Source organism: Filicampus tigris, chromosome 20, assembly GCF_054856515.1.
Source record: "Filicampus tigris isolate MCC_2025a chromosome 20, RoL_Ftig_1.0, whole genome shotgun sequence".
In the NCBI taxonomy this organism is placed as follows: domain Eukaryota; kingdom Metazoa; phylum Chordata; class Actinopteri; order Syngnathiformes; family Syngnathidae; genus Filicampus; species Filicampus tigris.
In genome coordinates, this window is record NC_141236.1 from 3,915,092 (window position 1) to 3,928,488 (window position 13,397).

Genomic DNA, 13,397 nt, shown 5'->3' on the forward strand with positions numbered 1-13,397 from the left:
TGCCCTAGCATGTCGAAGCAAAACCTTTTTTCTATCTTTTTTTGTTTTTCAATTATTTTATCATTTTTCTTTCTTTGTTGGTTATTTCTCTTTATCTATAGAATGTTATTTGACCGATTGTTCTATTTACTGTAATTAAACTATTTACTAATATTGTTCCTTATTTACAAATTTTGTATCATATATAATGTACAATAAAGTTTGGGGGGGGGAAAAAAAGCCAAACGCGGTTCTGGAAGTATCTGCAAACCTCCACTGTGGCCGGAGTTTTACGTTTTCAATGAAAAAACTCCAGGGACGTGATAGGGCTAACCGTTGGCTAATATCCGCCTTTTGCAAAAAAAAAAAAAAAAAAAAACACTGGTAGTGTAGACAAGGCCCGAGTCTGGTTGTTGACCATACAGGTACCTGCAATTATATTCAAATGCTGTACAGTGCTCCTCTGCCTGCTCATTTTTTGTGCTCACTGAAAAACCCAAGATTTGACTACATAGTGCCAAAGTCCTGCCTAATAGAAAAGTAGTGCTTTGACACCATCATGTGGCACTTTGGTGCTAAGGAGCAATGTTGAAATGAGGGGATGAGCTTTATCGGACAAGCCAAACCGATAGCTTTATAGAAATTGGTTTCTGTTTTTAGGCCTATTATCCCACTATTAATTTCCCACCACGTGTGCTGTCTTAGTGTTACGGTACTATGTTGAAGTGAATTGAAGTTTCTGTAAATGATAAATCTTTCATTTAAAATTTTCAAGGTCTGATAAATCTATTTTCCTTAGACATGAAAATACACATATGCCATCAAAGACAAACACGTTAACTTAAACAAGCTTATTTTTAATGGATCTGCAAAACTGTTTGAATTTCCAAAGAGAACTTGTGAACCTCCCGCCCAAAGTTACCCAGTGGCATACCTTACATAATGTTACAGAAACGCTTCCAACCCAAAGAAATCTGCATGCAGGGAAAAAAAAAACACAAACAGTAACCCAAATTGGTATGGGAAAACCAACAACAACAACAACAAAAAAAAAGTCAAATAAATCATAAAGGTAAAAATGAGACATTGATAAACAGGACATAATGCCGTTCTCTTGGCTGAAGGAGAAATTCAAACGCTTCTGCATCAGTTTGACCCCGCGGGAAGCGCAAACTGACGACGATTTAGTAAAGTGTAATTTCAATGGGTGGATGTGGCTCCGCCCATGACACAGCCCCGCCCCTGTCTTCCATATAAGGCACAGGACAAAAGAAACCCCGCATTACAAAAGGAGCTCGCCACACCTCTGTCACTTGGTAACAAATTGTAATTGAGCAAACACTTGAGGAGAGACGAATGTCCAAAAAGGGGGAGGGGACATCATGATCGCTGTGGGGGAACGGGAATTGGAGGTGGGGGGGTGATAGGACCTGAGCTCAGGCAAAGGAAATATTACAAATATGAGCTTGTCTTTTCAACCTTTTTTTTTATAATCTTTAAAACAAAATAACAAGAAACATGAGTGGAGCTCATCTGGTGGAGAGTGGAAAAAGGTGGAGGGAAGGTGATAGGTTAGATGAATGGATGAATGAATGAATGAAGTGGTTTACTGTTTTATTCTGATAAAAGAGTGTCAAGTGTGCAAGAAAAGTCATGAGAGGGGTTAGAGGGTAAGAGAGTTAGACGTTAAGAGAAAGAGGGAGGGTGTCGTGCGTGCACGTGTGTGTGTGTGTGTGTGAATGCGTGTCGATGCGAGTTGTTCAACTGCAGCACTTGCTCTTCCAGCCCGTCACGCCGCTCCCGCTGGTGATGTCCACATTTTCACTGTTAGGCTCCTTTACAGGCGTCTGGAAGACACATTCCGCGATTAAAATGAGCAACAAAAGCCACTTGGGGTCCATTAGTGTCGATGTATTCGCTTCCCACTCACTAGTCCGTACAGCAAGCCTACTTCCATTTTTACATTCTTGTGACGAATATGAGAAGAGAGCAGCGTCGCGCGCCAGTGTATTCAAATGAAAGAACCCGAGGGGCGGAACGCATACGCACCTTTCTGAGGATGTCTTCTGCTAACGTGAGGAAGGCCTTCTCGATGTTGATGTTGGCCTTGGCGCTGGTCTCAAAAAACCTAATGCCGTGCTCCCTCGCAATCTGCGTTGAGGACAAGGAGAGCGAGTAAGAAGGACCGCTGACCTTCAAAGGGGTGCTTGTCCAAAAATAAAATGGCTCAGTCAATCGCCAGTGTGGAGCAGAGATCAGGTAGCACTCATTCTACTTCCAACTAAGACAACTATTAGAGGATGATGACTCAAGTTTAGTTAAGTCTACTGATTCATATGATTAACTTCAGAAGGACTAGGCAGACATATCACGCAATATGTTTTCAGTAAAATAGAAAATGTATCATTGCCATGGCAACCATAAATCTACACTGGTACCTGTTCAGATCTGTGCTAACATTACTGTTCAGATGTGTGCAGTGAGTGCACTAACATGGGCACTGTGTTATTTTCAGACATGACACAGTTGTTCTGACCATGTTTCTTTTTTGTCTGCTGTGGTCAGTTCATATTTAATTCAATGGCTTTGCATTCAATTATTCTTTTACTACTTGGGAATGTTGCAGCCTAATTGAGAGCAAAAAGACACCGCCACCCACATTCTGCAGATGTAATATTCGTTGGCTCTACAGTGTAGGCATCTACAATATATTAAGGGTGCAACGGATGCACAAAATTCACAGTTGGGTTCGATTCAATACTTTCGTGGTTCGACATTTTTTAACTTAGCACCTGTGCTAACAGCTGATTCTGAACGGCAAACTGCTCTTCAAGTCATCAACTCAACCCAAAATTGTCTTACCTGCTCTCCCTTGGCTTTTGGTACAACCCTCTTGTCCTCCATGTCACACTTGTTGCCTAGTAGCATTCTCTCAACATCCTCATTTGCATGCTGCAAATAGATATGGAAACAAAACCTTAAAAACTAGCTCTGACAACATCAACACACAATACAACATGCAAAGGCTGCCCAATAATAGAAAAGATGTTGTTGACAACGTAGCCCATGTGTTAATCAAGTGCAAAATAAGTCAGTCAAGTATAGTAAATGTGAAAATAACCCCAGAAAGATTTTCGCTGACATTTGCTAACGAGATAAAAGATGGACAAAGAGTTAACGGCTAAATCCATATAATCTGCTGCTAACCAAAACAGCAGCACCAAACCCTGTTAACTTTTTCTCTGAAGCCACACCACACAACTCTATGGCCAGTGGTTTAAAACATTTGTTCGGCACTATACAGAGCGAGACTAAACAGCAGAGAGTAGGGGTGTATTGGTACACGTGGGTGAGTAAATACGTTTCGGTATAGGGCATGTTCGGTTCGGTCCACTTGCGTTCGGTTCGGATCACTTATTAGCCCGAGTTTACGCACGGGCGCTACTGACTGTTGCGGGCGGGAGAGGAGGGCGGCTGTTGAACATTCAAAGATTTCAATGCCTAAAAAGTGTAAATAATTTCATAAAGACTTTAAAGTTACTGTATTTCATTATAAAAAGAGTTTTAATAAAGTTAGCAATAATTGTAACTGTTGTATTTTTTTCATCACAAAAAGTGTATATTTACTGTAATGACAACTTGTCTTTAGCTTGAATACTTAGCTGTGTCATAGGCTGTTGCTGCTGAGTGTTTAAAGATTTCAGTGTCTTCATAATTTACAAAATGACGAGGTCTTTGTTGTTAGTGTATTTTTTATTCTGGTGTAATTTCTTAGAATGTCACCTGAATGGTTCGCTTTAATTTTTTTTTTTCTAAAACCGCGTACTTTTAGAAAAAAAAAAAAAAAAAGTACGGTTTACGTATCTTTTTTTACAAAATCTTTTTTTTTTTTTTAACGAAAATATACCGAACCGAAATGTGATTTAGCGTACCGTTACACCCCTAGCATATACCGCACGTGTGTTCAAGTCTCACCTCATCAATGTTGCGCAGCCATTTGCTGATGTTTTCAAAGCTCTTGGCGTTGGTGATGTCATAGACCAGCATGATGCCCATGGCGCCTCTGTAGTAAGAGGTGGTAATGGTGTGGAACCGTTCCTGGCCCGCTGTGTCCCTGCACAACCACACATAACAAATAACTCAACTTCGTCCAAACCTTTCCTGAGTCGAGCCAGTCGGAAATTTCCCTTTGGAAAAATCTCAATGAACCACCAGCGTGGCTAAACTTCTCATATACATCAGAGTAGTGCAGCCAGTATAAGGACATCAGATTCAAGACAATTATTTAGAAGATCATTGAAGGATCAGTGACACTCTTAGTTGCATAAGAATATGTGGATGAAAAAATGTCTCGGAGGGTGTGAAGTGAATCAATTACAAGGTGTGGCGAGTACAAAAATGTCCTTCCTGCAGCTCAAAATACAGAACTCGGTAGCATGGATGTACACTGCTATTTCTGGTAGATACAACCGCCTACTGTCTGGGACGTCTTACTCCTCAACTAAAAACGTAGGTCCAGCCATTGTTAATGAAAGTTACACACCCAAATAACACACTCCAAAAAATACAAAGCCACCCTGATTTTATTGTACTGTAATCACTCTCAATATGAATTGTACGGCCCACAAGAACACTCTTGACAAGAATGAGGCAAAAACGAGAACCAATTATAATTGGTGCTTCACATTCCAATAATGCCTTCACCTCGCTGTGTTAATCTGACAAATCACGTTGAAACTCGTACACACACACACACACACACACAGACTGCCCATGCCTCACACACGTCTACACTAGCTCCCCTGGGAGATGGAAACTTTGTTAACATTCATTTATCAACGAGAGAGTGAAGCAGGCTTTCAGAAGAAAAACAAAACAAAACAAAACAGATGTGGTCCTCATAATGTTTATACAAGACCAATAGTGTTACAAAGTTGGAAATTGTGACTTTTTTTTTCTTTCTATTGTTGTAGCTACACAGACATAACGGAAGATGTGGGTGCTCAGGTTTATCTAGACAACACAGGCGTATCGTCTTGAATGACTGCTACCTTACGAAAAGGTCAAGGGACGTATTCATGAATGCCAATTGTGCATTCTGACAAAGAATCAACTAATAAAACTGCACCTTCCACATCCTATTATATTGGTTTAATTTTTTCTGAAAAATAATTTGTTTTCATCAAACCCTTAGTAGTATCATATGAGAGATCTGGCATGAACATTGAAATATGAAACGCCAATATTGGTCAACCTAAGAGAGAGGATAAAAAAATATGAATGTGATGATACATCAATTCAGTGTCATTATTTGACCATAGGGGCAACGTGGGGAACTGAAACTATGTTCTGAAGTGGAGTGTTAAAGGTCAAGCAAAGTAAATGGATAAAATTGTTAAACAGTTCTGCTTTTCACTTCCTGACCTGAACTGTCTACTACAGCAACAGAGCATACTTATGTGTGAGATGATTTAATTGAGCGAGCCGTAACGATATACTGGTGCCTTGATAACCAAGTAGGGTTGCCAGAGAAAACCCACAGAACATGCAAATCTCACACAGTAAGGCCAGGGCCCGGATCTGAACCCACAACCTCTGTACTGTGAGCTGGATGTGCTACCCAGTTGTGCCGACCACTTTGTTTATTTAAATTTATTTTTTTTAATTAGCTATTATTAGAAAATACATTACAAAAAGGTTTTGGCTTTCATTTTTAGGGTGTTTACATTCATTTCAAATCGGAAAAATTTGAAGTGAGTTGAAGAGCTTCAGTAGGAAAGTAGTCCTTTGACACCCACACGCAATTGGTGAAAATACAACAGACACCATAATGAAGAAAAAAAAAAATCAAATTTTACTGGTGAACACGCCGAACACATTTAAACTTATTAAAACACACTTTTTAAAATACAATATTTTGTCCAATGTAAGTCCGCTTGCTGAGTACAAACAATATAATGTGAAACGCCATAGATGGACCTTGACAGTAATTATAACCCTTTAAACAACTGCTACTTCACTGCACATGACACAGGAACACTTTCAAACAAAGCAAAAAAAACAACTGAAGGGGCATCCTCTTGCATCTCTCTCAACAGACCTCAGTGCTTGTTGTACAACGTGGTACTACACTGAAGGTGCAGGACTAGATCTAAATTCAGACTTGCCTGTATGCTTAAAAAAAAAAAAAGGTTTACATATCCACGTCTCAGTGCAAACGACACTGCCAAACAGCTGGTGAACACTGTATACAAAACCAGAATAGGCACATAAAAGTGGAAGACACCTATCAAAATAAGTGACTCACCAGATCTGTAGTTTGATCTTCTTTCCTTGTAGTTCCACAGTTTTGATCTTGAAGTCTATTCCTATAAAAGAAACACACGCTTATGAAGCCAATACACATACACTGTTATCACATGAATCACCGAAAATGACAAATGCAGGCGCAAAGTCTTCTTAGCCATTTGAACACAAACAGAAACATAGTGAAGGGCAGCTGGACATTGGATAAGGCAAAGTAAGAACGTGAAGAGAGAAAATAATATTCACTCTTCCCGATGTTGCAGTGTCATGCCAGGGGCCTTGAAGCCATCATCAGACAGTACTGGAATAGGCAGCTCACTTAAAATGGACACACAGACGGACCGCACTCGCGCACTTCACGTGGACGTAATCGTTGTATTACCCCGACCGCAATATTGAGCAAAGTAATTCAATTTTGGATGACTGTTATTCTTCTGGAGGGGTCATGACGCCACAGGAGGGACAACTGATGACTTTTGGCCCACAAGTCTTGTTTTCCTGTCCAAATAACTGGGCTGTCGCTTCAGCTAAGGCAAAAAGATCGTGCTTGGTTTACAAGTTCAAGAAACAGCTGTGCTCTTCGAGGGGCGGGGCCACAGCATAATGAAGGAAACGGCTGCCTAAGAGTGACTCACTGAGTATTATGCACACCCCAGAGAGGGCAGAATGGGAATAGTTGGGTTTTTTAAAAAATTGGGGGAGAGGGAAAGGCAAAATATTTTTGAGGGAGAACAGAGGTTGCATCCATTTTGTTGCAAAAAAAAAAAAAAAACACGAATGGAACAGTAAAGCAAAGGGATTGCTTGTTCTCAATGCATTATATTTCTTAACTTCTTTGTCGTCTGCACAGTCAATAATTATAGTGACAGTTTGACCCTGGTACAGATTAGCTAATTTCCAATTCTCTGTCTCTTAGCCAATTAAATGCATCAGAATATACACATGACGCTATCATGAGCCCTCAGAGGATGTCCCGGAATTTTTTCGAGCAGTAATGGCGGACACAGACGATCGCGGGAGCTCTAAAATAAGTGACGGTAGTGATGTATTTGTATGTATTTAAACTGTTAAGTTATTGATGAGAAATAGGGGTGGGATTAAATAAGTGTTTCTTCTTCCCGCTCCTTTTCGAGTGTTAATGATTTGATTTGAATATCGAACCTGCATGTTTTCTGCTTTCAGTATTGCTGAAGTCTTGGTTTGGGTTTTTTTTGTTTTTGTATGCAGGTCATTTATGTTTTATGATAAGTAATTCTGCTCAAAACAAATAAAAAATGGAATGGAATGTAGACAACGCACTTGTGGACTTTGAACCAGTCGATCGTGATTAATGGTGAAAACATGTTTGTAGACAATGATGATATCAGCGGCTTTGTAACAGAATAGAGGATGGTAATTACTACTTGATTGTTTTAAAAATCAAAAATAGTGCTTTCTCTTGCACTGACACTATTTTTACATTTTTGATTTAAACAGTAAATAATAATAAACAGGCCTATGTGAAAAGTCACGTCTTAGTCCTCAAATTCTTTTGGAATTATCTTTCTATCTGCTACAGTGGCTGAGATGAATTATTTTGAAGGTGTTGAATTTCCAGGAAAACGTCAAGATTTAGAGGGTGAGTCTAAAGTCACCTTTAGGTTTTAGAGGGATGTGTCGCCAGGCTTTTTAGGCCTTAACGGGTTAGTCGAGCTTTCTGAACATGCATAACCTCTACTTAACAAGACCAACAGTTATTCAGAGGCCTGGAAATGACGATGACTTACTACAGAGACGGGGGGTTTCCACTAAGAGTATTTTGAGAAGCGACGCTGTATCTCTGTGTCTCAACGTACGAGTGACAAGCCACTAAACGCTACACTCCAGTTTCTGTTCTTCTCCAAGTATAGACATACAGCGCTTGATCCTGCTGTTTGTGTGTTCAGTACATATAAACATATACACATATATACATTATATATATATATATATATAGACACAGACATACATATTGTATATTATACATAATATTCTTTTAACAGACCATCACAGAGCAGGTGCATTCATACTGCGACTAGATTAAACACAGGTGGACTCTATTTATCATCATCAGTCATCATCGTTTATCCGGACACAAACAATTTATTGAACGACGTTTTACACCATTACAGCAGGGATCAATATTAGGGCAATTACAATTACTTGTTACTTGTCATCGATTACAAAATTGGCATATCGTAAAAAAACGAGTATTAATTGTATATATCCAACAAGGAAATCATACATTTGCATGTTTTTTTTAATTTGATAACTAATTTGATAAATTTTGATCCAAAATGAACTTGCATAACTAGTCCTTCTTTCTTTTCTATCCAAAGACACGTTAATTAATAATTGATTAGTTGTTGATGTTAATGAAAGTATTCCAACAACCTAATATATAACAATCAACAATAGTCAAAGCTCCATAACTCATAATTTGACATGACGTTAGCTTGACCAGCAGCGTTCATCATGTTCATATTATATAAGGTTTTGCTTTGAAAGCAGATGTGGAACCAAGATAAGGCCGTGTTAGAAAGGATGACAAAGGATTTGTCATGTGTAACATGATTTTTTTTTTCTACCCTGCCAACTGGAATAAACAGTGCTTGTTTTTTTAAGAGTAAAATGTTTATTATAGAGTGTCACACAGCCTTTTATTCAGAACTAATATTTACTCATCGTACAAGACACGGGTTTGTTAAAAATGATGAAAATTTACATTCACTGGTCATGGGCAATAATTAGGCAATCTTATTCCTAAATGAAGCTTTGTACGTTTGAATAAATAAATAGTGGAGTAGTTAAGAGCGAAAGACATTTTCCGCAGACTTTTTTTCATTTTATAATGGCAACAGACTGTCTCAGCATACAATTCTCAGTATTAGTGATGGCAGAGTACCATTAACAGGTATCTGTTTCGGGCCAATATTTCAATGTATCAGGTACTCGTGAAGGCTGCTGATACCAGCCAACCAATGCCAGAGTAAATGCATGGCTAACAGAACATTATTCCGTGTGAACTGCACCTATCTCTATCCTTTCATATCCCCATTAAGACGCAATGTCTCAAAATACAGTGTGTGTGTGTGTGTATATATTTTAGACTGTATTTATATGCTCATAAGCAGGGGTGCACATGAGCACTGGAAATTGAATACGGCGCTCCAGTGTAAGTCCGTCACCATGCTTTTGCGCACAAAGGATGTCAGGCCAGCCTCAATTCCAAGTCAAGTCAGCTGCCATGAGGTTAGATTCCGAGGGCCAACTTCAAAATAAAAGCTAGGTAAGGATTTGGTATCCATGTACATTATTAATTGTTTCGCTTTTATTTTGAAGTAGACCCTCATGGCACATTGCATAGTAGCCTATGAACAACCGTTGTGGTGCTAAATTTGCGTGAGACAGTGGCCAAACTGGAGGCTTGCCGGCGAGACAATTGTCAAAGCCGCAACACAGCGGTTATGTCATCAACTTTTGAGCTGTAGTAAGTACTGCTCTACCACTGCCAACTACTAGAGCAATTTGAATGAGAAAAGGTGTTTACTACAGCAGTCAGAATGTAAATAAAAATATTTGATTTGATATGATTATTTGTGCCACGTGTCACCCTGGAATACAGGTTTGTAATTTGTGAACGGTCCTAAACACAGACGGTAAGAGAGATACAGCGTCTAGCGCTGTTACTGCATATATGTTTGTAGTGACAACAAATGCAGCCACGATCTTTTGACAGATAGTTTTAGAAATGTTCCTACACACACAAGACGTGATGTAGTCGTAGAGTTGTCAGTGAATTGCTCTTCACGGCGACCGTTTTGGCCTATCTTACAATGTTATTCCAACCGACGTCCGTCTCATCAACCCCAAATTATTTCAAGGCTACGGACGTGGACTTAGGTCTTACTATTAAATACTCGCTGAGTCGAGAGACTCCTCCATTTCTCTGTTTCCTAAACTTAAAACACCGCCTTCTGCTCAGCTAGTCCTATAGTGTCACCTGACTGAATGTTGCTTGCTGATTCGCTGAATGAGGACTTTCATCACTTCCTCCTAATTTCCAGGTAATCAATGGACCCGTTTGTCTGTTCTTTTTGAGACAGCATTAATACTCAATGTAAAATTGCACATCGTGAAAGCAATGGCAATATCGATGGTGATATATAATCGCCCTCCTGTACTCACCCGTCTCCTATATTTTCTAATATCGTTCGTATAATATCGTGTAAATCGTCCAAAAGCAAGTTATGGCTTCAACTGGATTTATTGAACTCTGTGCTTAACTAAGTGGGTAACCTAACAACTGGTGGGACCAGAACATTCAGACAGAAAGCAAGGATTTTGTTAGTAATTATTTATCATTGTGTTAATTTTACAGTTATTTATCAAAAGTACAAGTGGTATCAGTATTCTCAATCATTGAATACTCATACTGTGATAGTCTGAAAAAAGTGGTATGGAACATCCTTGACTTAATTATTAATACATTTATACATTAAATCACTGAGCACATTACCTAGGAAACGCGGCCCTGCAAGATCAAAAGACTTTGTTGCATCAACAGTCTAATAACATTTGTAGTGACAAATAAAAGGGTTCATGGCTTTCCTTTGAGCACAGGCTACAGTCAATCAACAGAGAAACATTCCGAGGAATAATTATGAGATACTTGAGTACCATATGGGCAATATATGTCATCTGTTTTTAATGGAATCCAGGGCGGTCCATCTGTGATGCCAGTAACGTTAAGCAATTAATAGGCTGCAGATAATAAAGCATTAGCTACGATATGTCACTGCTACTTATATAATATACTGACAGCTCTATGGAAATACACTATGAATGTTTTGGATGATAGGATAGCTGCAAGTGTGTGTGTGCGTAGTTTTGTAATTATCACTTACCCGACAAAGCAACAAAGTGGTAAGGTTGCTAACGGTTACTTGAACGTAAAAACGATAAAAGAAATGTGCTTGTGTGTGGAGGGACTGTAGTACGGCCCCGTTGCCCCCACTAGCCTAGTTAGCTTGCGATGTCACAAATGACAGCTTAACTCGATATGCACTTCCCAGTTGTCAGGCATAACCAAAGCAACTTTCATGGCATGTTAATAATGTGTCCCTGTCAGCAAGAGCAGGGGTTACTTGAGTTTAATAGTGGGAAAAATTGCACAACTTGTTTCCCAGCTAACCAGGACAGGCCTGGGCAGCCCCAGAGCATGCTAACAGCGCGGTGGCTAACCAAATGCATACAGCGGGGCCTCCCAGATGTCAGAGTCAACAAAAGCACATCGAGGAAACGCCAAATCCTTCATTTGTTTCTCTTGCTTACCTATGGTGGAGATGAAGGTTGTGTTGAAGGCGTCGTCCGAGAAGCGGAACAGCACACAGGTCTTCCCCACGCCCGAATCTCCGATGAGAAGCAGCTTGAATAGCAGGTCGTACGTCTTCTTAGCCATTGAAAACTACGTATATGTACCCTCTCTGATACACACAAAAAAAGAGCAATCTCCTAACACGCCTAAGTGAAGTCTGAAGCCAGCTCCTACGCCAACCTGACCAACTGCCCCGATTTTGACAGTTTACAGCCTGGGATTTGTTGATTAGCTTTGGCAAGCTACTTGTCTTAATACCACCACAAAATAAAACGCGTCACTTTAGTGATATTCCAAAAGCCAGACTGTTTCCCCCTTCAAAGCGCGAGAAAAGGTAGCGACAACGTGAAGTCGTCCAGTGCGATTCCTCTTTTCCACTTTCTTTTCTCCCACACAGTCGGGACAAAATGGCTCCTCTCTATCCCCGACTCACTCTTTCTTCATACTAACGGCGAGCTAATTCAAATTCTCGGCACACCCCGTCATTCCAGTGCCCGGCCTCAATCTCAACCGATAAACCTTCAAATTGAAATGGAAGGTGAAAGTGTAGCAAATTCACTGACTCTACAAAGTTGGTGATCTTTCTTTCCTGAGAGATTAGGAACTTAAAGTAAGACGACCGCCGTCGTCTCTGGAATAGGAGTCAGCACGGCGACACCCTACATGACAGACGCACAACTGCTCGCCCACTTCTGCCGAAAACCTTTTCGATTTGCTAGAACTGCTGTCAGTCAAGAGTGGGCCCAAGTTTGATTGGTCGTTTGTTCTAACATACTCGAAGGGGCGCGCCTTACATTGACAGAAAGGGCAAACGGCACTGGGCCAGTTGCTTGGACATTTAGGCTCAGCCCCTCGTTAACTCCAATGGGTAAAACATGTCCGGCGATCCAAAATGGCCGCTAGTTTCCGTGACACTCTGGGTGTGATTCACTTTTCATGGCAAGTTGGAAACTGATGCGGTGACTCTCCCAGCTGTGAGTCAGGCCAAGTGATGTCATAATTAAGTACTTCTGCTTTTGCGGGCGTTTCCCCACGACCCCTTCTCTTGGAATTAAAAGGTCATTCACCCGCGTTAACTTTACACGCACAAATATTGCAAGCATCATAATATTTATCATTACAATAACAACAGATCGTCAGGAGTTGGCTTTGTGTGTCACTTTTCTCCTCTTCCACTTCAGACACTCCTCCAAGAATGCAGAGCATGTCATCTTCCACCAAGTACAGACTTGACAAGTAAAGACACCACAACCATCCAAGAAGCCAATGTTACGCTGCTGTGGCAATAAAACAGAGTCTGATTGGTAAACTGACCTATGATATGTTCCCGATCAAATATGCGACCATATCGTTTTTCATTTTGAAAAGAAGTTAGACAGAAGCTTTTAGGGTAATGTTATAGAGACATGAATGCATTAATTATGTTGCATTATTTTGTATCGGTCAATTTACGGGGGACTTGGCATGCAATTGGTTTAGAAAACATTCTCTGAGAGGCAGCTGCTGTGGAAACGATGAATGAAAAATACTTGATAAATTCGTTTTTCCTCAAGAAGTCAACTCCCTAGTATGAATCTAGGAGCAGTAAAATGATTGTTTTTTAAATCCATCCAAATCTAGACAAGATGCGAAATTATGTATAAGAAGCATCACACATGCTTACATTTAACCAGCAATGACATGATAATCAAACTCAAAAAGTGGTATTAACGTTTAT

General features: G+C 40.0%; 2 protein-coding genes across 6 annotated transcripts in view; both read right to left on the bottom strand.

Moving 5' to 3' along the window:
* The window catches only part of LOC147127896 (uncharacterized), a 286,111-nt gene that overhangs the window by 137,514 nt on the left and 135,200 nt on the right, over nt 1-13,397 (bottom strand). The window lies entirely within an intron of this gene.
* Nucleotides 816-12,387, bottom strand: rab10 (RAB10, member RAS oncogene family). Its single transcript, XM_086018735.1, has 6 exons — nt 11,638-12,387; nt 6,287-6,347; nt 3,955-4,093; nt 2,842-2,931; nt 2,029-2,130; nt 816-1,826 (listed from the first exon to the last, which is right to left on the bottom strand). The coding sequence occupies exons 1-6, from the start codon at nt 11,762-11,764 to the stop codon at nt 1,740-1,742; spliced, it is 606 nt and encodes a 201-aa protein (XP_085874861.1). The 5' UTR covers nt 11,765-12,387; the 3' UTR covers nt 816-1,739.